General features: G+C 37.7%; 3 protein-coding genes across 6 annotated transcripts; all 3 read right to left on the bottom strand.

Moving 5' to 3' along the window:
- Positions 1-8,073: 8,073 nt before the first annotated feature.
- LOC140891171 (uncharacterized) lies at positions 8,074-10,079 on the bottom strand. Of its 4 annotated transcripts, none has more exons than XM_073299514.1 (2): positions 9,320-10,079; positions 8,074-8,712 (listed from the first exon to the last, which is right to left on the bottom strand). In XM_073299514.1, the coding sequence occupies exon 2, from the start codon at positions 8,673-8,675 to the stop codon at positions 8,259-8,261; it is 417 nt and encodes a 138-aa protein (XP_073155615.1). In that variant the 5' UTR covers positions 8,676-8,712; positions 9,320-10,079; the 3' UTR covers positions 8,074-8,258. The 4 variants fall into 4 exon arrangements, with proteins under 4 accessions (XP_073155615.1, XP_073155616.1, XP_073155617.1 ...); XM_073299515.1 differs by having other exon boundaries at positions 9,910-10,078; XM_073299516.1 differs by having other exon boundaries at positions 9,917-10,076.
- Positions 10,080-10,377: 298 nt separating this feature from the next.
- LOC140890444 (transcription termination factor MTEF18, mitochondrial-like) lies at positions 10,378-13,704 on the bottom strand. Its single transcript, XM_073298226.1, has 2 exons — positions 11,579-13,704; positions 10,378-10,817 (listed from the first exon to the last, which is right to left on the bottom strand). Exon 1 carries the CDS (start codon positions 13,430-13,432, stop codon positions 11,684-11,686), a length of 1,749 nt encoding a protein of 582 aa, XP_073154327.1. The 5' UTR covers positions 13,433-13,704; the 3' UTR covers positions 10,378-10,817; positions 11,579-11,683.
- Positions 13,705-18,348: 4,644 nt separating this feature from the next.
- Positions 18,349-21,441, bottom strand: LOC140891542 (UBP1-associated protein 2C-like). The gene is made up of 6 exons (XM_073300069.1): positions 21,057-21,441; positions 20,014-20,134; positions 19,709-19,852; positions 19,317-19,513; positions 19,157-19,232; positions 18,349-18,987 (listed from the first exon to the last, which is right to left on the bottom strand). Exons 1-6 carry the CDS (start codon positions 21,209-21,211, stop codon positions 18,682-18,684), a joined length of 999 nt encoding a protein of 332 aa, XP_073156170.1. The 5' UTR covers positions 21,212-21,441; the 3' UTR covers positions 18,349-18,681.
- Positions 21,442-23,851: the final 2,410 nt, after the last annotated feature.

Here is a 23,851-nt window from a genome sequence, read left to right as displayed (position 1 = left end):
ATGGCTGCCAATTCCAAATCATGGACTGGGTAGTTGTCCTCGTGAAGCTTCAGCTGTCTGGAAGCGTATGCGATCACATGCCCATTCTGAGTCAGGACACAACCTAACCCCTGAAGAGAAGCATCCATGTAAACTACATACCCTCCAGATCCTGACGGTAATGCTAACACCGGCGCAGAAGTCAACCGCCGTCGAAGCTCACGGAAATTCTCCTCACACTCGGAGGACCACTCAAAATCCACACCCTTGCGGGTAAGCTGCGTCAACGGTCGAGCTAACTGAGAGAAGTTCAGAATGAAGCGACGATAATACCCTGCTAGACCCAGAAAACTACGGATCTCAGCAACTGTCGTCGGACGCGACCAATTAAGTACCGCTTCAATCTTGCTTGGATCTACAGAAATCCCCTCCCTGGATATGATATGGCCAAGAAAGACCACTCTATCCATCCAGAACTCACACTTGCTCAGCTTGGCGTACAACTGCTCATCTCGAAGAGTCTGTAGTACCAACCGCAAGTGAGAAACATGCTCTTCCGTATTACGCGAATAAACCAGGATGTCATCAATGAAGACCACGACAAACTTGTCCAAATACTCCCTGAAGACACGGTTCATCAGATCCATGAATATAGCCGGCGCATTAGTCAAACCAAATGGCATCACTAGGAACTCGTAATGCCCATAGCGAGTACGGAATGCAGTCTTGGCTACGTCCTGATCACGGACTCTCAACTGATGATACCCAGATCTCAAGTCAATCTTGGAGTAAATTGATGTGCCCTGCAGCTGGTCAAACAAGTCATCAACACGAGGCAACGGATACTTGTTCTTCACAGTCACTCGATTCAGCTGCCGATAGTCAATGCACAGCCGCATCGACCCATCCTTCTTCTTCACGAAGAGAATAGGAGCTCCCCAAGGAGATACACTAGGACGAATGTACCCCTTGTCCAAAAGATCCTGTAGCTGATTCTTCAACTCACGCATCTCTGACGGTGCCAGACGATACGGTGCTCTAGAAATAGGCGAAGTACCCGACATCAACTCTATGCCAAACTCGACTTCCCTAGCAGGAGGAAAACCCGGAATCTCATCAGGAAACACATCTGGAAATTCATCTACAACAGGAATTCTCTCTATCCCAATACTCTCAGCGGACAAATCAATTGCATAGATAAGGTAGCCTTCCCCGCCAGACTCTAGAACTCGACAGGCTCTCAAAGCTGATACCAAAGGTATCGGGGGTCGCGCTCCCTCACCATAGAAAAACCAACTCTCACTCCCTTCCGGATGAAAGCGTACTAATCTCTGATAGCAGTCCACTGAAGCTCGATAGGTAGTCAACACATCTATTCCCAGAATGCAATCAAAGTCGTCCATCGCCAGGACCATGAGATTCGCCAACAGAACGTTCCCTTCGAACTCTAAAGGGCAACCCATCACTAGACGCTTAGCCAAAGCAGATTGGCCCGTCGGAGTAGAAACAGACATCACTACGTCTAGTGCAATGCATGGTAACTTATGCCTCTTAACAAAACGTGCAGAAATGAAGGAATGAGATGCACCAGTGTCAATAAGTACAAGAGCAGGTATACCATAAAGCATAAATGTACCTGCGATGACTTTCTCATTCTCCTCCACAGCCTGATCATGTCTCAGGGCAAACACCTGGCCAGAAGCTCGTGGCCTCAAATGAGAACTCCCAGCAGACTGTCCCTGCGACCTCTGCTGTACGGTAGCCTGAGAACCCGATCCTGAACCAGAACCAGAACCACCTCCCCCAGACATTGGGCAATCTCTCCGGATATGACCAGTCTCTCCACAACGGAAACAAGCTCCAGAAGCTCTATGGCACTTGTCGGATGGATGGTTCTTCCCACAGTGATCACACTTCTCCTTCTTACCATAACGGACAATACCTCCAGAACCAGAGGAAGAAGAAGATCCAGACTTCTTAAAAGTTTGGGCACGGGGACCCAAAGAACTAGCAGGCCTCGACTGAGGGAAAGACTTGTTTCGCCGAATGCTGTCCTCCGCCTGGTGACAACGGCTCACCAAGCCCTCATAGGACATGTCGTCGCCAACCGCCACACGGTCATGGATCTCAGGGTTAAGGCCCTGAAGGAACAGATTATACTTCATCTCTGAGCTATCAGCAATCTCGGGGCAATAGGATAACAGATCAAAGAGCCTCTGCTGATACTCATCGATAGACATGGCTCCCTGTCGCAGACTCAGTAGCTCGCCTGCCTTCGACTGACGGAGTGCAGGAGGAAAATACCGCTTTTGGAAAGCTGTGCGGAACTCGGCCCAGGTGGCCACTCCTCTCGCCGTAACAAAAGGTGCAGAAGTAAACCTCCACCACCTACGCGCACGCCCATCCAGAAGATAGCCAAGGGTCTCCACCTTCTGCTCATCGGTGCATTGGAAAGTCTGAAAAGTCGTCTCCATGCGGTCTAACCAGTTCTCCGCATCCTCCGGAGACTCACCTCCAACTAAGGGCTTAGGACCCATAGCTAAGAATCGACGCACAGTGAAACGCTCGTCGTCATGGTGACGATGACGCCATTCTCGACGAGGCTCCCGGTCGGCATCACCCCAACGCCCACCAACACTGCCATGAGAACTCTGGTCGTCACGATTTGACATCTACAAAAATACCTCAAGATGAGACTAAATCCCAAGAAATCTTTTGCATGCTCTGATACCATAAATGTAGTGACCCTTACCCGGATCACCTACTAAACAGAACTTATGCATGCAATTAACTTAATTAAACAGATATCAGAATAAAACTGCGGAATCCAATAACATTATACAATCTCAAGTAAAGGAATCTGTAATTATCCAATATTATACAACCAAATCGAATAGCTGTATAAACCCAAACAACAGTAATAAAACCTAAGCGAAGCTCCAGCTGGCCAACCACTGACTAGCTCCTCCTGGATCCACCCTCCTCGTCCAATCGCAAACCTGCCCCATGGAATAGGGTGTCCAGAAAATACAGAGTACGAGACGTGAGCATAAAACGCTCAGTGCGAGAGTATGAGTATACATGCATGCAAAGTGAACTCCCTATAGACTCGAGGTCAAGGATCAGATAACAGAGACAGACCGGGCCCTGGTATGTAGCACGCTGTGCCGTCGCTTCAGGAGGTGGCTCCCATACCGAGATAACCGTGGAAACGCCGGACCCAAATCGATGGAAGTCCATCCACTAACAGGATAGGGTACAACCCTACTAACAGACATCTCGAAGGAGATACAGCAAGATGCAAATGAATGCAGCATAATATCATGGCATATAAATCATGCGGTCACATAATACATGCATACTCAGTCAGGATATCTCGAACAGTACTTTCGTACCTCAATACAGTGCAAGCTCTACCAACTCTAGGTCCACGCCTATAGTCTGCTCTACACTGCCAAATGATACTACTATCATTAAAGTGCTCTAAAAGCCTTAACTAAGCTATTGCATACTCCTAAATATTTATAGGAAGCAAAAGCTATACCTTCGTCCGTCGTTAGCCCTTTGATGTCGATGCCTCCAGAACTTGGGCACAACTCCGCTACGACTACCGAACGCCTCGCCGACCTCCGGACCAAGCCTAAGAAGACTAGAACAGCTCCAAAAGGACTAGAAAGGAAAGGAGAACTCGGAATTGGCAAATGAAAGTGAAGTCTCGGCCTTCTATTTATAGACAACGATCGGAACTTCCGATCCTTGATCGGAACGTCCGAACCTCGATCGGAACGTCCGATCCTGCCATCGGAGCTTCCGAAGATCCTGATCTGCCACGTGTCAAAATATCACTTGTTGACTCCGGATATGGGTGATCGGAGCCTCCGGTCCTGATCGGAGCTTCCGATCCAACCACACGTCATGCCTGACGTAATACCGATCGGAGCTTCCGATCCTGTTCGGAGCTTCCGATCCTGATCGGAGCTTCCGATCTCACCTTCGGAGCTTCCGAACTCTAACCAAGTAATTATGATTAATTCCTTTAATTACTCAATTAGGGTACGGGCTACTACACCATTAGTCCTTACTACTTGAAACATCATTGAGACTCTATATGCTAGTACTGTACTTTGACTCGGTTATCGACTCTATTGGGGTCATCAGGTGTTGGGATTGGGTACAGTTACGACACATATAGGAGTCGATGCTTTGTTGTCAAGGATTCACCACATACTTGCAAGTGTGGATATCCTATGCGATCTGAGGAGATATTAGTGTGACGAATCTCTGGCCAGAGTACATGATGTGTTTTAGGTTACTCGGTTTCCTAGTAGAACATGCGATGTCACTATTTGATCTTTAAGATGCATTGCATAGTTATCGAATCTCGAACGACTCTCGATGCACCAATGGTTATTGATTCGATCGGGATATATGGATGAAGGGACCGTACTGTACGCTAACCAAAATCTACTGGTTCTTGCAGGCACTATCAGTGATACCTAAGGAATCATGGGGCGATGTTGCTAGGCGCTCTTACCATGATTCGATGGGTAAGTCAGAAATTATTGTTCCGAGTCACAAGGAGTTGTGAGCCCACGGCTAGCTGTATCCCTGAACCATTGAGGGTCACACAAGTAATGGATTACTAAACCCCGTTGAGATAGTTAAATTTAAAGAGTTAAATTTAATGAAATAGAAGTTGGACTTCTTAACTAAAGGGAGTGGAATTTCCTAAAATGACATATGGATGGGCATTTTTGGAAATCACTGAATTCGGATTCAGAAAAATTATCTTGACTTTAAAAGATGCAGAAATGGTTTCTGTGCACATTGGTGAAATCAGTTTATCAATCGGAGTCATGATGAATTTTATATTAATTTCTATAATAACAGGCTTGGCTTGTTGGGCTTAAGTTATGGATTATGGGCCCTAAGGAGTTAGAGTCCTAATATAATTATAACTTAATATAGTCTAGAAATTATCTATAAATATAGGTGTTGTGTTCGAAAATTGGATGCATTCCATCCTTGAAATTTTCGAAAATCACTTATAATATTCTAAGGGAATTTTCGAAATTCTCTTCTCCTTTTTGAGATAATTCAGGCTGTGATTTTTGTGAAAAATCACATTCTGAATTGACAGATCAAATCTGTTTATTCTCTTCGATAAACATCTGATTGATTTCTAGTGCAATCAATCAGAAGGTTTTAGTTTTTTTGTTCGTAGACCTAATTCCGGAGATTGATCGAGAAAGTCATCGGTTCCCGGGATTTACAAGAAGAGCAGATTAAATTCTGTTGGAGTCCATAATCAAGCCTTAGCTTGAAGAGGTAAAAATATTTAATTGTGAATTTATATTTTTACTTGCAAGATTTTAATCGTTTGGATTTGATACCCACGATATGGAATCGTTCCATATCGAAAAATAAAATTTTTTAAACTTCCGCTGCTCCGGGTATCACATCCGTGTGATCAGAGAACGCCTGTTACAACAGCTTCATCACCTAAAATAGGAGAGTTGGGTTGATGTTTTTCCAATACGCTTAAAAAGTGGACCAACCCGCCTCTCCGTGCCTAATGATGGGTTACGACGGGTTGTGGGCTGGCCCACCCTGTAGCCCGTTTTGACACCTCTAGGTGGGAGACGGCTGTGTTAGACGTGAGAAGAAGAGAAAATGAAGAAAGGACTTGACGCTCAAGTTTGGCAATAAAACTATGGGCTGAAAGTAGCCCGACAACTTAAAATACTCACAACTCTCTCTAAACTTTGAAATTAAATGTCAAGCCTAACTTTTAAAATAAAAAGCTGCACAAATATATATTTGAAACTTTAAAATAAGAATTTGTGTAAAACACGTTTGACTTAAAATTATTTAGACTTCGTTCGTAGGCTAGTCTCGACTATTTTGGTCAACGGAACTAACTCATACCTGAAAAATATTAAAACTAACATTTTGCATAATATCTCTAAATCTAGACAATTAAACAAATAATATCAATAAATTTTAAATAAAGTACTCGTGAGTAAGTTTTGTGAATTTTGGACCTTAGAGAATATCTACTTTTCCCAACTCAATTTATGTATAATACATTTGTTCCCTTCTCTACTCCCCTATTATCCTTATGTACCACTTCATGGCTCAGAACAATTTAGTCTTTTTAACATGTTTGAGGTCGACTCGAGTTCGATAATTTCAAATTTGAATCAAATATTTATTGAACCGGTTTGAAAAACTTACGAATTTACTTGATTCATTTACATCTCTAGTAATAATTGAATTTACTTGATTCATTTACATCTCTAGTAATAATTAAATACTTAATGGATTATTTTATTTTATTTTTTCAAACTATATTTTTTAAAAAAAAAAAAGAAAAAGAAAAAAAAGAAAAAAAAACGATTATATCAAGAGATCCATTGTCGTTACTTGTGAATAGACCTTTCTGAGCATAAACAAGAATAACGTGGTCAACATATTCTAGCTTGATCAATGTTAAAACTCTAGTCACCCAATACCATTTTGTCATATCATACACAATCTATTCAGTGAGAAGAAAATATTATCATTTAGCATTTATTATTCTATGTTCTAAGTAATTATTTCAAAAATCCTAACATAACTTATGTCTTATCTATAGACTCTCCCAGCTATCATTCAAACTAAGCATAATTGATGAATTATGACCCAATTCAAATTTTTAGCTTATAAAATCGGATTCGATGTTTATTCATTAATTATTATTTATTGATATTATTTATCAAAGCTCATAGAAGTGAAAGCTCTCAAAACTCTCTGAAAATATATAAATAAATGATGTTTTCATATTCTCAAAGCCGTCTATCTTTTTTAATCAAACACTCTCGTTTTTTGGACTTTTATCGAGCAACTACTACTTGAGCATCAGAATGTTTTCATCGAACATCCCCTGAAGCCACCGGCCTCCTCTTCTTTGTGATGCAGATAACAGCTGCGAAATACATTCTTTGGACGTCAAAGTATTATCCGGTCACCCAAATCTCCACAAACTTCCCATTCTTTAATCGACTAATATCATTTTATGAGCTACATCAACTTAACGTCGTCTGGTCACTAAGAATGATGCACACCTAAATCAATTGCATGTAAGCACATATATATGCATCGTTTTACTCGTTTCTATTAAATAATTTACGCCGGTATTTTGTCGCATGCATGACTAAGATGAAAATGGCATTGATAAGAATTTGGACTAGTTGTATATAATTTGTTCATTTTGGTTTGAAAAAAGAAATGAAGATTTATTGGTGGTACGTGCAATAATGTTTTGATTAGCGTGGTGTCAAGTCAGGGCAGGCCATTAAATTGCCAAAAAACAAAAACCACGATGTGAGAAAGCAAAGGAAAGGGGTCCCCTCTCCCCCCAAACTCTTTGGCCTTTTCCCTACATCCATTTATTTATTGTTGCTCACCACCAGTGCTCCATTATGTCACCATAAAAATCTGACAAATATTTATACAGTTTATATATATTTTATTGGTGAATTTAATACAGTTAAGTAATATATATGGCTCTATATATAATAGTTTGCCAATTGCCATTCAAAGTAAAAAAAAATAAAATAAAATAAAAGGATCTTTAAAATGATAAGCCCATTAGAAGGGAAACTTGAGTCTTTATCTAACAGCCCGTAGTATACGGGCCTTCAAAATGAAGAGCCACTTTATTCAATGTTTTTTCTTCTTCTTCTTTTTTTTTGGGCCTAATCCCAGAATATATATACTTCTTTTAAAAAAAAAAAAAATAAGTAATAAAAGAACTGCACTACTAGTAGATCAGAATGTAGTGACGAGCATATATCTTTGCAGATGGGAAACTCACTCGAGACAACAAAAGTGAAAAGCTTCTGTATCTAACAAAGAGAACGATCAAAACCGAAGACGAACAAACTCGAAAGGCCGTTTCCGAGTTCAAATGAATAATAAACCGCTCTAGAGAAGTAGTCTTCACCCTCTTGTATCTCAGACATATGACACAGCTCCTCCACTTCTGTTTCAGTGTAATACAATTGCATGTAGATGTAAGAATTTGAAAAAATGAGGGTGAAACGTACAAAATAAAGGAAAAAAGGGATATATATATCATGTCTGCAACACATGTAGCTCGGTTATCCAATGGCATAAACAAAAGAAACTTTGTGACAATCAATCTTGTTTACTTATGTAAAATTAAAGACTCGAGTTGACAAGATTTCTCAATGGATTACACCAAAATAACACATGAACGGAGATACGTGCGATCTTCATAAGCACTCGACCCCAACTTCAGCAGCCCGCCTCGGCTTATTTTTCCTTCGGCTTCCAAGTTGTCTATACCCAACAGATGACTTGATCGAGTCAGCACCATTGGTCTCGGTTCCATTGCCATTTTCGTCTTTAAATGACGACTCCATAGTTTCCTTGACCTGTGATGGCCTTTTTCTCTTCTTGACATTCTCTTTGGCAGCTTGATGCTTGGCAGGTTTATTGAATACCAAAAGTTTTGCATCTTCTTCTATCTTCTCAACTTCAGCTACTTCCTCATAACCGTCGTTTACCGGTTTTTGTGGCCTTCCTCTCCTCCTCATTGGCATTTTCTCATCCTCACCACTTCTGTTATCATCAGTGATGGCAAATACAGATTGTTTCTTTCCTTTTCCTTTTCCTCTCCCTCTGCCCATTTTTCTTGACCAGGAATCAGAATAGAAGAACACAGCTCTGGAGGGAAAAAAGAAAAAAGAAAAACAACATGCTTTACGAATTCTCATCTTTATTGAGGCTCGAGCTACAATATCTAATGGGAACAATAAGAAAGAGTATACAATAATTCAACCTGTAAACTCAAGTCAGAACAATAAAAAACCAGTATACAATATCTAACCATTGAACCATAAGATAGAAAGTGAAACGACAAAAACATGATTTAATTTATTTATCCTGAATATCAACACCGGCCATAACCAAGTAAATCTGAAGGTTATTTAAATATATCTTTGGATTTCCATCAATATATATACTTCTTCAGATTAAGCAGGTCATCCACTTGTTTAATACAACAAAAACTCACTCATCATAAGTCATAAATTACGAACTAAAAACCAAGCAAACCTCAATTCCGCATAAATACTTGGTAAACCTAATGGAAAGAATTCAAGAAAAAAACAACAAACATTATCACTGTAGAATTCATTTCCCCAACAAAGGATAAATAAACAGCTCATGATCTCACAATAAATCTACAATCAAATTATCATTTAAGAAGCTCAAAATAATAATATATAATAATAATAATAATAAAATTTAAAAAAAAAATAGAGGAGCATACCAAATGAAGATGATCTTAGAGGAAATAGCAGTTTTTTGCATCCCCATTAAAAGCAATCATTTTTAAGAACATGGCTAAACAAGCCACAAAACTAATCAAAACCCCATTGCCAGATATATGTATTTTCCACTTGTATGACAGTTTCGATACAAAAAGATGAAATCTTGATACACACCGAGAGAGAAATAAGGAATTATCTATCTGAACAAAGATAAAACGAAGGCCCAGACAAGAAAAACAACACGGGTGGGGAAACTGAATTTAGCAGATGAATTTAGATGCAAAAAGGTTCAGTCTTTCTCCCATTTGAATTTTAAAAGGTTGAAAAAAGTGAGCTAACGACCTGAGAAGTGCAATCAAAGATCGCTAGATGGAGAAATTTTAAAGTAAATGAGTGAAAATCACGTGCATTTAAATGGAAAAATTTGATGAAAGGTGATTTATTTATTTATTTCATGGCCAGTATGGGCAGTCGGGACTGTGAGCAAAAATAAATTTAAATATTATATTTGAATAAATAAACTGACAAAACATTGCAGGCAAGAATATACAAATACAGAAATGCAATCTTTTGTATGCCACTCCTATACCACTAACTTTGAATAGAGCCGTCAATTCTTGTATATTACCAAGAAAACTATGCAAGATCATTAGTGTTTGTTGGATGAGAAGCTCGTTCTGACCAAACCAAGCACTCTTTGGTTTGGTTGAATTTTGAAACCCAAAATACAGGGCCTATTTATGCTTCATAGATATTAGATACCATCTATTGCTTTTTGATCGTAAAATTGATTATGTTATGCACCTTTGACCGAACGCCAAAAGGGCCCCTTGTATTGTTAGAGTGTGAGCTTATGTCCTTCTGGCATCGGGACCACACGTTCAGCGGCAGGGTAGCCCGACCTTCGAAACGCGCATTAGGATTCAGCGACACCTGATTATTCAATGGACTTCCAAGTGATCACGTAAAGGGACCCAAATTCCATTAAGAAGCCCAATCAAGATTGCATGAATATGATCAAATTATATATATCTCTTAACAAAGCAGCAAGAACAAAAACAAAAAGAAAACTTGGGATTATAGAAGTATGAGTTGATCTCGAAGAACAAAGAAACTTTATTCTGGTTCAGAAAAATATATATTGCATCAAGAAAGAAAAGGAACCCGAAAAATATGGTAATTGTACTTTCTTAGTATGAGTTTTACACGATTGTCTTCCTATCTTCGCTCAGAGCATCCGGAGTATGGCTTCATATATGATTAGTTCGCAAATAACCGAGAAAATGTAGAGATAGCAATTTGAGTTATCATCTCTGTCTGCAACTCAAACGTGGGTGATCGAGTAACGAACAAGGGCAAAAGCCATATTGCATATTTCCCGATCTCATTAAGCAAGGAAAGCTCTCCTCCTGAACTTCTCTATGGAACACAGGGACATATCTTCTTAGCAGCTTTACCGATGTTATTCGGGAGGATTCAGCATCAGCCTTGGTCTATCTGGCAGGATATTCAGGCAAGAAAAAAGTCATCCTCGACATGAAGTATGATTAAAAAGATACTTTTCATAGAATTCAATGTTCTAGGGAGATTCATTTACTGTGCCGAAGATAAAATGTTTTTGTGGGGTTAGAAGGCTATGAATACATTTATACAGGAAGAGAACAGAAACCACTATAACATTATCTATTAGAGGCCATGTCAGTAGTAGTAACTGCGAGGACTACATTACTGACTTTCTTATGATAATGAGGCCTCAAAGCGGCCTGTTAATTTTACTTTGAGATGAAGATCATTAAGGAACAAAATATTATCTTTGCTGTAGGGTGTCTCCCATCCCGAGTGACTACATTTTTTGCTTCAGCGTGCTCAAGTGAAAAAGTAATGAACAGGCTGAATGGTATCAATTCCTCCACGCCAGAAAAGGGATTATCTTCAGTTCCAGAGTCTTATATCAACAATTCAAATTTGCAACTCTACCTAGCCAATCACTTGGTTATATGGTCAAACGGGTTTATTTGGTCACATCAACAAGGGGACACTAGGATGGAACATAAAAAAACCAACAATTATCCAAAGAATTGAACTATGATCTAATCAGCTTCCTGGCAAATTTTAATCGCAAAATTAAAAGTTGTTGCCTCCACCCCTAGTGTCGTAGTGGCATAAATCTCTCGCGGTGTGGGTTCAAATCAAGTAAAACAAAAAACCCCTCCCCCCGATGTAATAAAAATAATTAAAAGTTGGCCATAGATATTTACCTCGTCCTACATTTGCTTGAAAAGGAAAATGAGCTCTTGCATGTTAAGTGTATGGCAGCTAAGTTGATAAGCATCTCAGATCCGTAAAAGAGGGAGGAAACTTTATCATATTGAATATATTTTTTCCTTCAGCCTCTCCCAAAATTCCAACCCTCTAGGATGAGAATTTACGTAAAGCCTTACGAATACATCCTCTGAGCATGACAAGAGTGTGCTTAAGGACAACTTTGGATGCACTACTCTTTCATCTTTGAGCCATTTATAAGTCAAAAGTCTAAGCTTCACCCTCTCAATTGTATAAGACACAAGGGGAGGATGAGTGAGCAAATCAGTCACTGGGTAGCCCAATTCTTTTACAAAATGATTTATCTTTGTTTCAATGATATCTTTGTTCTGGTTGAGAATTTGAGGCGATGCCTTGACCATCGATATGACTTCCTCGCGACTCAAACCAGTGTTCACTAAACAATCAAATCTCTCTTGAAGTTCCACTCCTTTGCCTCGAAATTCTTTAATAGCTATTTCCATTTCCTTTGACTTCTCAATAAAGCCTAGACTCAACAAAAAATCAGTTTTGATTTCCCTCACTTTTAGAACCCTGATTTGATTTGGTAGCCGGTCAACTCTCCTTCCAAGGATCCATTTCTTCAACACATTAGGATCTTCCTTAATCATTTGACCGAGCCTGCTCTTCCCGCAGTTCAAGGCACCCATTAAGCTTGTAACCTTTTTGAGTTCACAGGAGCCCAGCACGAGCGGGTATGAACGAACTATCATGCAAATATCTTGAACAGGCATGTCAATTTCAATCAGAAATTTGTGGCACTGATATAAATTATTGATAAATTTTACAACTGGTATCTGGGGAAACTGAAGAAAGACGTTTTGTATTTCACTCTTCATGGATCCAAATTTCAACAGGAACCCAAATAGGCAAAAGGTAACAAGTCCAGAGCACTCAAGCAAAAGGTCAGGATGCTGAACAATCAGTTTCCCTAATTCATCCTCACTCAAGCCCAACTCACTTAGTAAGCACACAAGCTCAAGCATACATTTCCAGTCGTAGGAATTCTCTTCGGAGATATGCTCTTCAAGCCAGTCAACATGAATTCCAGTATCATTTAACTTCCGCAGAATTTCAACGAATTTCTCATTCATATTTCCCCTCAAAAGATAAGGGCTTGAAGCAATAATCTTAGCCACAAGAGACTGTTTTAACCCCAAACCCTGAAAAGATTCAAGCTTTGATTGCAAAACCCCATAATCATACCCAAAAATTTCTGTTGCTTCCTTATAAATCTTTCCTATCTTGTTCCGAGCAATGCCATAATTACATAAGACATAATAGTTCTCCAACAACAATAGATCTTCATTCAGAAACATTAAATTCCGGGGAAGAAGTGGAGAATACTCCGAAGACTTCAAACCTATACTCTCAAAGAAAGGCTCAAACTCATTAATGGGATGGTACCTCAAGAATCGTGTCAATGACCGGCTCACATCAGCATTGTCAATATCTATCCTACTCAACAACACATCAAAAAACTCTGGAGAATTTTTACTCATGTTCTCAGCATCCATAAACTGCAAACCCCTGGTAGAATGCAAGTATTCCAACAAAGCAGCTTGTGCTTCTCTCCTAACTGGACGAGACTTTCTCGCTAGGAAACCAAGATTTCTACCATTTTTCAAATTAAAATCCCTTTCTGTACTACAAAGCCGAAGGTGTTGTAAAATGTAACATGAACCACCGGCAGAAAGATTAGATTTTGATGGGCTAAAGTTGTTTTGGGTCAAACACAAAGAAACCCATTTCAAGACTTCTCGTATTCTAGTCTTTTGCACACTATTCATGGCTAGTTATCAGATTAGGAGATAGACAATGGGTCAAAGGAAAAAGCTATTAGCAGTAATACTCGGGACTTGAAAACTCATATTCTCACCTTGAAAGGTGTTCTTTACAGTTTTTTGGTTTGAAATCTTCGTGTGCTGTTTCCGGGAAGAGGCAGTCCTATTGCAGAGAGAGCCATTCATGGTGCAGCAGTGCCACTGATACGTGGTCGAGGCGAGGCCGCGAGGGTTTTTATGATTTCCCCCGCTGCAAAATATTGAAGAAGAACCCTGGGGGCAATACTGACTTTTCTTACCTTAGATTTATTTTTTTTAATCGATATGAAATCCACTTCAATTATATAGATTCCCATTTTTTCAAGAAATATTTTTTAGCATTTTTTTATAATATTTTACAAAATTTCAAAATTTTGTAAAGGAAAAGCTGAGAATGGCTTCTTAAAAGATCTTTCAAACACTAATTTAATAGCCCGCAAATTATTTTGATCCCGAATAACTAAACTGGGATTTAACAGTTAACTCAGTAGCTCGCAAATTATGAAAATCGTATAGAACTATATAATGTTCGTATTTATTATATGTAACTAAGGGCATCCACATTAATAAAAACCTAACATGAGATTTTTTGTATTTCTCACTTTTTCACGTCATTGCTACATCAAAAAAAAAAAAAAAAAACATCGTCCAATTTTTCACTATAACAAAAAAAAACCCTAACAAAATTTTTATGGACCTCACACTCCGTTCAAATATTTCAACTATCAAATTATAAATTTTATATATTTATATATATGTAATTTATATAATGATGTATTTTTATATGTATTACTTATTTTTCACAAAAAAATATAATTTTTATTAATTAAAATTTATAATTGTTTTAGATTTTTATTAGTGGATGTATTTTAATATTCATTAATTCTATTTAATAAAACTTCTAAATACAATTTGTATAAATTGAAATATATATATATATATATATCTAAAAAAATTATTGAAAATGTATAGAACTCAAAACAAAAAATATAACATTCAAACGTCTATATAGGGATGGCAACAGGGCGGGTCTGGGGTGGAGTTGGCTAAACCCGAGACCCGTTCCGCCTCTCCAACCCGGCGAGTCCAATCCGGGTTAGACCCGTTGGACACGCCAAAAATTAAATAAATTTAAAATTATTAAATTTAAAATTTTAAAAGTTTAAAAATTAATAAAAATCATTAAATTTAATTTCAAATATATATTCATAATATGTAAGACAAAAAAATATTCTTACAAGTTAAAATTTATCAATTTGTAATTAATTAATATTTATTGGCCAAAAAACATTATAATGATACATTTTTATTCTAAACATATCATAATAAAATAAATTTATTTCAATTCAATAATATTATACACTCAAATTATGGATAATATATTAATTATTTAGTATAAAAATATAATTATATATTATTAATATTTTATATTTATATATATACATGTATATTTTAAGTTTATATATATATATATACTTGGCGGAGCGGGTCCATGACGGGTTTGGCCAAACCCAAAACCCGTCTCGGACCCGCGTATGGACCCGTTTAGGCGGGTCTAGACCCGTCCCGTCGAAACGGGTTTGATGTGAAAGGCGACCTATTGTCATCCTTATGTCTACATTCGAACATCTAGTTTCAATTGGCTATATTCAAACGACTATATTCAAAAGGTTAGATTCAAACAATTAATTTTATCACTCAACATGAATAACATTAACCATTAAAATTCGACTACATAATATTTCGGTAGATATTATAACATGCGAAAATTAAAGCAAATATTGAAGAATAATAACACATAAAATATATGTTTGTTTGCGTAGTGATATCGTGGTGTGCCCAGATGTTCTCAACCAAGTCGGCTCGAAGTTGATGGTGCACTTGGCTAACACGTAGCTCGCTATTATTCGAAGGTATTATTGGAATTTTTGGGTAGAGCCGTAGATCCTTGAAATATATGTGCTAGGGGATTTTGTTCATTGTCTAACCAATTGACTGTTGCATCTCCTTCATCATATTGTACAAAATAATGCATGTATATATTATATATCTCAAGTATTCTTGTATTAAAATCGTATCGGGACTATGATCACTGCCCAACGAGATCGGAGCATTCCAAATGCTCGTTTAACATCTTTTCTTGCAGATTCATGTATTTCTTTGATCTTTCTCTTGGGATCCTCAGGACACGAAAAACTCTTGACAAAAGTTGCCCATTTCGGATTGATCCCGCCAGTTAGTTAGTATCCTTTTGTATATTGTGACTCATTCACCATGAAATTTACATGCGGTGCATTTTTTTGTAAGACAGTATTAAACAAAGGTGATTCGTTAAGCATATTGGTATCATTACGCGAACCTGCGATCCCAGAAAAAACATGTCATATCCAAAAGTTTGTTGATGCAACTTTTTCAAGCACGATTGTTGGTACGCCATGATCGTCTTGAGTAAACTGGAATTTTCATTTTCTCCATTCTCAATGCATACAATCAAGACTACCCAACGTGCCAGGAAAAACATGTCTCTATTCATGCATTTCAAGCAAACGTTGGATATCACTAATGTTGGATCTTCTCAAATATGTGTCTCCAAATACTTCAATCACACACTGACAGAAGTTGAACAAACATTCGATGGCAATTGTTTCGGCAATCCGTAGATACTCATCATAATTGTCGTCAGGGGATACATAGGCCAATTGACAGATAGCCGCCGTGCATTTATGAAGTGGCGAAAAGCCTTGTGTTTCTGTTTCATCTCTCATCAATTGAAAATATTTTGAATGATTTTGAACTGAGTATGCGAAGGAATAATTCTCTTTGCATTTGGCATCGTCGTCAAAATTAGACTTGTCAAAATGGGCCAAGCCCGTCACGCCAGCCCACCCAACCATGAAAAAATGGCGGGTTGAGTTGGGTTTTAGTGGTCCGTTTGGAGGCGGGCCTAAACGGGCCACAGGTTGAGGCAGGCTGGCCCGCCAGATTTTTTTAAAAAAATTATGACATAAAAACACTCATTTTAAATATTATTTTTTTTGAAATTATATAACTAGTATTTAATCTGTTTTAATATTTTATATTATTATTTTTTATAATTAAATATCTACTTATATTATTTATACTGTTTGGATATGTGATTTTTTATAAAAATATAATAATTAACATAAAAATTTGAATATGTTTGTTTGATTGATACATTTATTATTTATTATAAAATTGTTAATATATTTTTTTTCCAATTCCAAATACTAGTGTTATCATTTTTATTTTTTTTTAATTTTCGGCGGGTTTGCCCGCCTAGCCCGCAACCCGCGGCGGGGCGGGTTGGGTTAAACCGATTTTTACGGCCCGTTTGGAGGCGGGTCTAAACGGACAACCCAAACAGGCCATGTGTTGGGGCGGACCGGTCATCTATAGTCGAAATACATCATCGAGATATATTGGCTCATCAGAGAAGTAATCATGGAAGAGGCGCTTGTGTCCGAGTTTTCGTTCCCGGTTGAAATACCTTCTCCTTTGTGTTCTACTGATATAACTTTCATGTAGCTGAAGTATCATTTCTTCATGCTCAAGCAGCATTAACAGGCAGATTCTATGCTACGCCGGGTGCTCTTCACCCGGTGCAGCATCTGCCCTTTATTGGGCATGGTGTGGGCCCCATGCCCAATGAAGGGCCAAGATCCACCGGGTGAAGAGCACCCGTGGAGCATAGAGCATCCCGCATTAACGTAATTTGATCCAATTCATCTTTCGCTTTTTTCTTCCAATTCATTTTTCTAGAAATTGTGCAAAATGGATCTTCTAGAGGAATTGAGATTTCAAGACATTCTAAATGAATGGAGATACAAAAAATAATTGTAGGATAAATGAGAAATTGAAAATTTGATGTGTATTTATAGAAAAAAATTAAACGGCTAGTTTAATTAAAAGAACAAAAAAAACAAATTAAACAAATTACAACGGCTATACACACAATTATACAAATAAATAAATAAAAGTAATGGTTATAATAAACAAATTAAAAAAATAAAAAATAAAAAAAACGACAAGCTTAGTTATTAAATAATTAAAAAATTAAAAAAAGACAAAGAACAAGTTTAATTCAAAAGCGCCTTTTGTCTTATGAGCTTTTTTATGCATGTCAGGTGGCATAATGGGAGCTATTTTGTGTACATAAAAAGTAATATGTGCACATCGAAATCAAAGAAGAGATGGGTTTGTGTCAAGGTGAAGTAGGACATTTGTACGAAAGTCGTAAACCTCACACAAGAATATAAAATTATGCTCCCATTAGGGTGTTTAAGTTTGTGAAGTAAGTAAGTACTTGACCAATAACCAGATTTTCGATTCTTCCTACTAACATTTTATTCAACTAGTGTTTGTCAGTGCAGTTTACTTGACTAGCATGATTTGCAATTATTGCGTTAATCCAAAAATTTATCTAATGTGCACCAAAAATAATGGTTACGGGTTCCCACGTCATAAAATTATTTTAAAAATATATGAAATTATGAATCCAACATAGGCAAAGTTAAATTATTTCGGTAGACCAAACCAACATGGGCAAGGTGGTTAGACCCAAACTTTGAAACCCTTGGAAGCAACCAAACCGACTTTCACATTGGTCAATTCATATCATCATAAGAGATTAAACTGTCAGGTATGAATTACTTGTATTCTATTATTCTATCAAACATATGCGCAATGGAAAATATTTTGAAACAAGATTTAATTCGTCCCGAGTATTAGGGTGCGTTTGGATGGAAAAATTGCTTTTGAAGAGAGGAATTTCAAATCCACCAATACTATTTCAACTCCATCATCACTACTGCTTTCACAAGGGAGGTGTATTTGAAACTCATCCAAACAATCAAATGGATTTGATATTTATAGCTTCAAATTCTTTCATCGAATAACAGCCATATAGATCTTCAAAGATATATTATTGCTAGAATTCGGTAGTTGACATACAATACTATCATGGACTAAAATTCGAATGGTTTTCCAATTCAAGAACTCAAAAACATAAGCTCTCACTGGTAAGAACTCACAATCACTTCCTTCCTCGTCATAGTAGTGGCATGAACCTGCAGATCATAATGGGGAAAATCCAAAAGTTTTGAGAAAGGATGTGAATGAAATAGGAGAAGGTAAATGCATTCGAAGTGGTAATATGACATGTCATGAAGGGACATGCTTTCATGGAAATCAAGTTGCTATTGCTTCGGCATGTAATAAGGGTACCCCCCATATGCTGTAGGCGATGGTGAGGTATCTTTCCTAACAGCGAATTGAGGATAAGAATACTGTGGCTGAGCTGAGTATGCAGCAGCTGCTGAGGGATTCGTGTAGGAACCAAACGATGCCATAGGTTGGGGATACGAATAACCAATAGGGGCCCCAGTCTCAGAATATGCTTTCTGTTGATAGCCAGCAGTCATGTGTCCTGGACCCAGAACCACACCAGCTGGAGTCACCTTGCCTTTGTAATTATCAGCAAGCTTCACTGTGATATTTCTTCCCTACAACAATTGCAATAATAAGCGTAAAATTTCCATCTAAGCACAACATCCGATTTCATTTTTCGAATTTTAAAAGTTCAACTTTCGTTGAAGATTTATCCGTGCAACTCATGAAGCTATGGTGCAAGTTAAGTTCATCAACTTCCAAATTTCTAAAAAGTTTACTCACTCCAAGTATCTTTTGGGGGTCATCTAAAGCTTCCTTCGCCGCCTCCATGGTCTTGAAAGTAACAAAGCCAAAGCCACTTCATGTAAAACAAGTAAATTAATGAGATCTACCAGCACAAAAACTGTTTGCATGAAAAAGAAAATCGCAGATGTCTTTTTACCGTGATTTGTTCGAGTCTTTATCATATGCAACAGAACCCTCCTCTATCTCACCATGTCTTCCGAAATAGGAAAGCAACATTTCACTAGATGTTTCAGGTGACAAACCTCCTACATAAAGCTTCCTTTGGGCTTGATCAAGAGTAGAAGTGCTGCTGTTCAATCCCTCACTTGCAAGGTTACAAGCAGCCATACGCCCCTAAGGTAGACAGGATAAATGAGACGAGAAGACAGCTGTTATGTGTTTTATTTATTTATTTTTTTTTTGGGAGAGGGGTGGGGGGGGGGGGGGGGGGAAGTGGTTGGTTGGTTGGGGAGCTTTGAATATTTTAAAAACACATTCACCACATGATATTTGTTGTTTCATTTGCGTCAAAAGAATCATTGTGCTCACGTCAATCATCTTGCCAGGTGCTCTAAGTGCTCTCTGAGCTGATTCCATATCTTTAAAGGTGATGAAACCATAACAACGAGACTTTCCAGTTACTTTGTCATGGATTACAGCACCCTCTTCGATCTCACCATGTTCTTGAAATGCCTGGACAAATTATCCAAGAAGATAGTTTTATGGTTTAGGTTACTCTTGCACTAAGCATAACATCTTGTGTGGTTAGTTCCTTCAGTGACCAAGAGGTTATATCTCAGAATGCAGTTAACAAGAAAACACCAAATACAGTCCACAGGCACCAAATCACTCACATCACACAAAGTTTCTGAAGAAGTATTCCATGCTAAACCACGAACAAAAAGCTTTCGAAGGGCAGGATCAGCACTTGCAACACTTCTAATTTCTTCAGCAATAGAAGGATATTGTGACCCTCTTCACGCCAGAACATGCAAACAAGCACCCACACACAACGTCAATTCACACAGCACATCATGAGGAGGAACGTGAAAATGGTCTCCGTGCTCAAAACATTCAGACACAAATAAGCATCCATATTGCATAGCCCTCTTTTAACAAAACATTCTTCTGAATAGAATGTGGAAGATAAAAGATTAAGGCAGTAGCAAAGAGATAGCCATGAAAGATGAGTAATTTTTATTACAAATAAAGAGCTACATAGAAAAGATCAGAAAAATGACACGCCATTTTAGTTCAAAGCTCAGAACACTCTTGACATTTTTAATAATTGCTTCCACAACCCGAGCTTATTAACCACCATTTATGAATTCTGCTTCAATCAAGTCCTACATATTTTAAATTCCTCGACTCCGTGAAACCGCATTACCTCATAGATCAATCTATAACTATTTCAGCGAGAGTTTTTAATTCAACTGCATTAAGAAACTCTACGACAACACATTTGAAAGATACAGTAGATTAATCTCTCAGGTGGTGGCAAATACAACAAAATTCGGGAATACCAAAATAAATAAATAGAACCTAAGCCCTAATTTACCACGTCAACAACTTCATCCTACAAAAAAATTATACTGAAGATAACGGCATTTGAAACTAGCATGGAGGATGCCTATTTGACATAAATTTACATAAGCGAAAAAAAAAAAATCAATGTTCATATACATAAGTCATAACAGCCTATCTACTCCTCCAAACTCCCAACTGTTGGAGAAAATTCCAAACAAAAAAACACAACCACATCAAATCAAACGCATGGAAGGAACCACAACGGCTCCAGCAAGCCCACTAATAAATACAAACAAAATACTGAAAGCGGAGATAAAGTAAACACGTAAAACCATAAAAGGCACTGAAACAGAGTTAGGTCGGCCATTACGCTTTAGATAGGAGATCGACAAGCTGCGGCTTAGCGAGCGGGTCGAGGAGCGCACGCAATTCATCAACGATTGAAGACGCAGCGGTTTCATTTAAGTTCGGCAACATCTGCCCGTTCCCGATTTCCTCAAGCTTCCTCTTCTTCATCTCTTCCATTTTTTTGAGCCTACCCCTCTCTTCTTCTACAAAATCTGCCTGCTTCTCCACTTCACGCGCCTCAGTTCAGCCGCGGGAAAGCTTTCATGCAGCGAGAATACGAATCTCTGTGCATGTAAGCGCCAGTGGGTAGTTTCGAGCTCGTGTCAAGTCTGTAACTGAAAACCCTTTCCGGCCAGGATCAAACGGCAGTGTCTCTGTTTCACTCAATATTCACATCTTCAGCAGCTAAAATCGCATTTCCAAACTTAGCAAAGGCCCAAAAAACAGAATAATAAATCGCTTTTACGTTTTTTGAAAACGCTAGTTATAATTATAATTTATAAACATCGGGATAATTGCATTTTGACCCCTATGAAACACATAGAAATAAAAAAACACCCCGTGTAAATTAAATAGGCAAAAATCACCCTCTGTTATTCAAAATGAAGCTCACGTTCCCAATCCTATTTTTTTGAAGTTCTTAAAGATTTTGAAATTAGGTCAAGACTATTTTACCCTTTTACCTCTAATAAGCAAAATACACACATCCCCTGTGATAGCATCGTTTCTTATAATTGCTGAGGAGATACTGAAGAAAACCCTAATCCCCAATTCACTCACCAGCCACTGCGGAAGAAGCGTACGCAAATCTTTGGCGGTGTTGGCAAATTCGGTACATCTCCGTTCTATTTCTCTTGCATTGTATGGATTTATCGATGAAGTTTGATGTATGGTATGGAAGTAAGTTTAAGCTTAACCTGAAGAGTACATATCCGAAAATAGTGTATGTTGGAGGTATTAAACATGAATTTAAAAACGTGAACTTCGACAGGTTTAACTATTCGAATTTATATGATATGTACCGGTTGTGTGGTGGAAATAATTTTAATGTCAAATTATTTTACCAAATTCCTGGTATATTGATTGAACATGGTTTGACAGAAATTTTTGGAGATGGTGATATTGCAAATATGTACGCATTGTATAAGGATTTAGAACTGATAACCATTTGGATAGAAGAGACAATGGTAGACTCTCTTATCAGGTTAGACCCATTAGAAAACGTTGTACCTGTTGAAACATTTGTTAATACCGATCCCATAGGTTATCTTGAGTATAAAACAGATGTTAATGACCAAGAAACTCCATCTACAGATGATCCAATGTTGAAAAATGCTTCTGTACTAAATGATCCTAAAATTCCAGCCTCTCATGAAGTTCTTGAGGATGTGACCGGTTATTTCGGTATGAATAAGTTCTACTGGCAAGCGAACCAGGTCAAATTATAATAAAGTGGACAAAGGTCCAGATGTCGAACCCACAAGGACTGTAAAAATATGATTACCAAAATCTATTTATTTCTACTTAATCTAGACTAATGAAAAAAATGATTTCAGATTTTAAACTAATGAATAAAATTGCAAATAAAATTAAATTAAATAAAAACGCAGCAGAAAACTTTGGATTACTTAAAATTTGGGAAAAGTTCGATCAAGGACACACGTAGGTACCAGACAATTCATGCAACAAATAATCGATCTAAGATATCAGACTTAATCTTAATTTACGGGAATTTTCCTAATTTATTCGAAGGTCTATTTCTAGAACAATCAAATCTATTCAAATATTGATGAACTAATCTTTCGTAATTCTAATCAAATTTGAATGCATAAATCACCGTGAAAATTCAGTAGACACCTAAACCGCATAATAAAACCGAATTCTATTTCTAGTCAGCTTTACACTATGTTGAAAATCAAAGTGATCGAATTCGAGACCTCATCTGTCGACTTAGACTCGATTAACAAGCAAACAAATAACTGGCCAAGAAATTTGTAAGACGAAGATAAATTTGATAATCAATAAAATCAATTAAGTCTGAAAATCTCAAATAAACAAATCAAGTTTTTACATAAACTGTCTGGCCCAATCACGTAGCCTTGATCGAAGAAAAAAAACTACTCACTAACAAACATGATTCAATAAATCAAGTTTAAAAACATAAAATAAAAAATACTAGAATAGAAGAAATTCTGAAGAAATTCGCTCTATAGCTGCCGTAAGCTTTGCCCGTACTCCAAAAAGATCAAAAGTCCTTGGAAAGAGTATAAAAATTCTATTTATACGGCCGCGCCGATTAGAGTCCTTTTCAAACTTAAAAAAAACTCGAAATTAGGTTATGCGGACACGCGCGCGCCTCTTCTATTCATGCTCTGAATTTCTCTTCTGCGCACGCACGAGCAAGTGGCTCGCGCGCGCGCGCATCTTCTTGCTTGCCTCTGGATTTTCCTCCGGCGCACGCGCGAGAAAAGGTCTCGCGCGCGCGTGCCTTGGACGAACATAATTCCCATTTTTTTGCTTAATTTCCTACAAAATTCAACCAGGTGAGTCTAATGCAAACACATAACAAAAGACACTAATAAAACTTACGAAATTAACCTAAATGCATGCAAACTAAACAAAAAATGCTATAAAATAATGCATACTAAACACGCTTATCAGGATGAATGTGACCAAATGAATCCAGAAAATAATAATGGTACTTTTGAGAAAGTTGATTGTTCTGGTCCTGCATTTTCTGAATTTGATAGACAAGAACAACATTTTAATGAATATATTCCAACCTTAGATGATTTTCTCGACAATATTCCAATTTCT

This window comes from Henckelia pumila, chromosome 3, assembly GCF_033568475.1.
Source record: "Henckelia pumila isolate YLH828 chromosome 3, ASM3356847v2, whole genome shotgun sequence".
NCBI lineage: Eukaryota > Viridiplantae > Streptophyta > Magnoliopsida > Lamiales > Gesneriaceae > Henckelia > Henckelia pumila.
The sequence above is the reverse complement of the archived record's forward strand: the minus strand, read 5'-3'. Positions and strand labels throughout refer to the sequence as shown.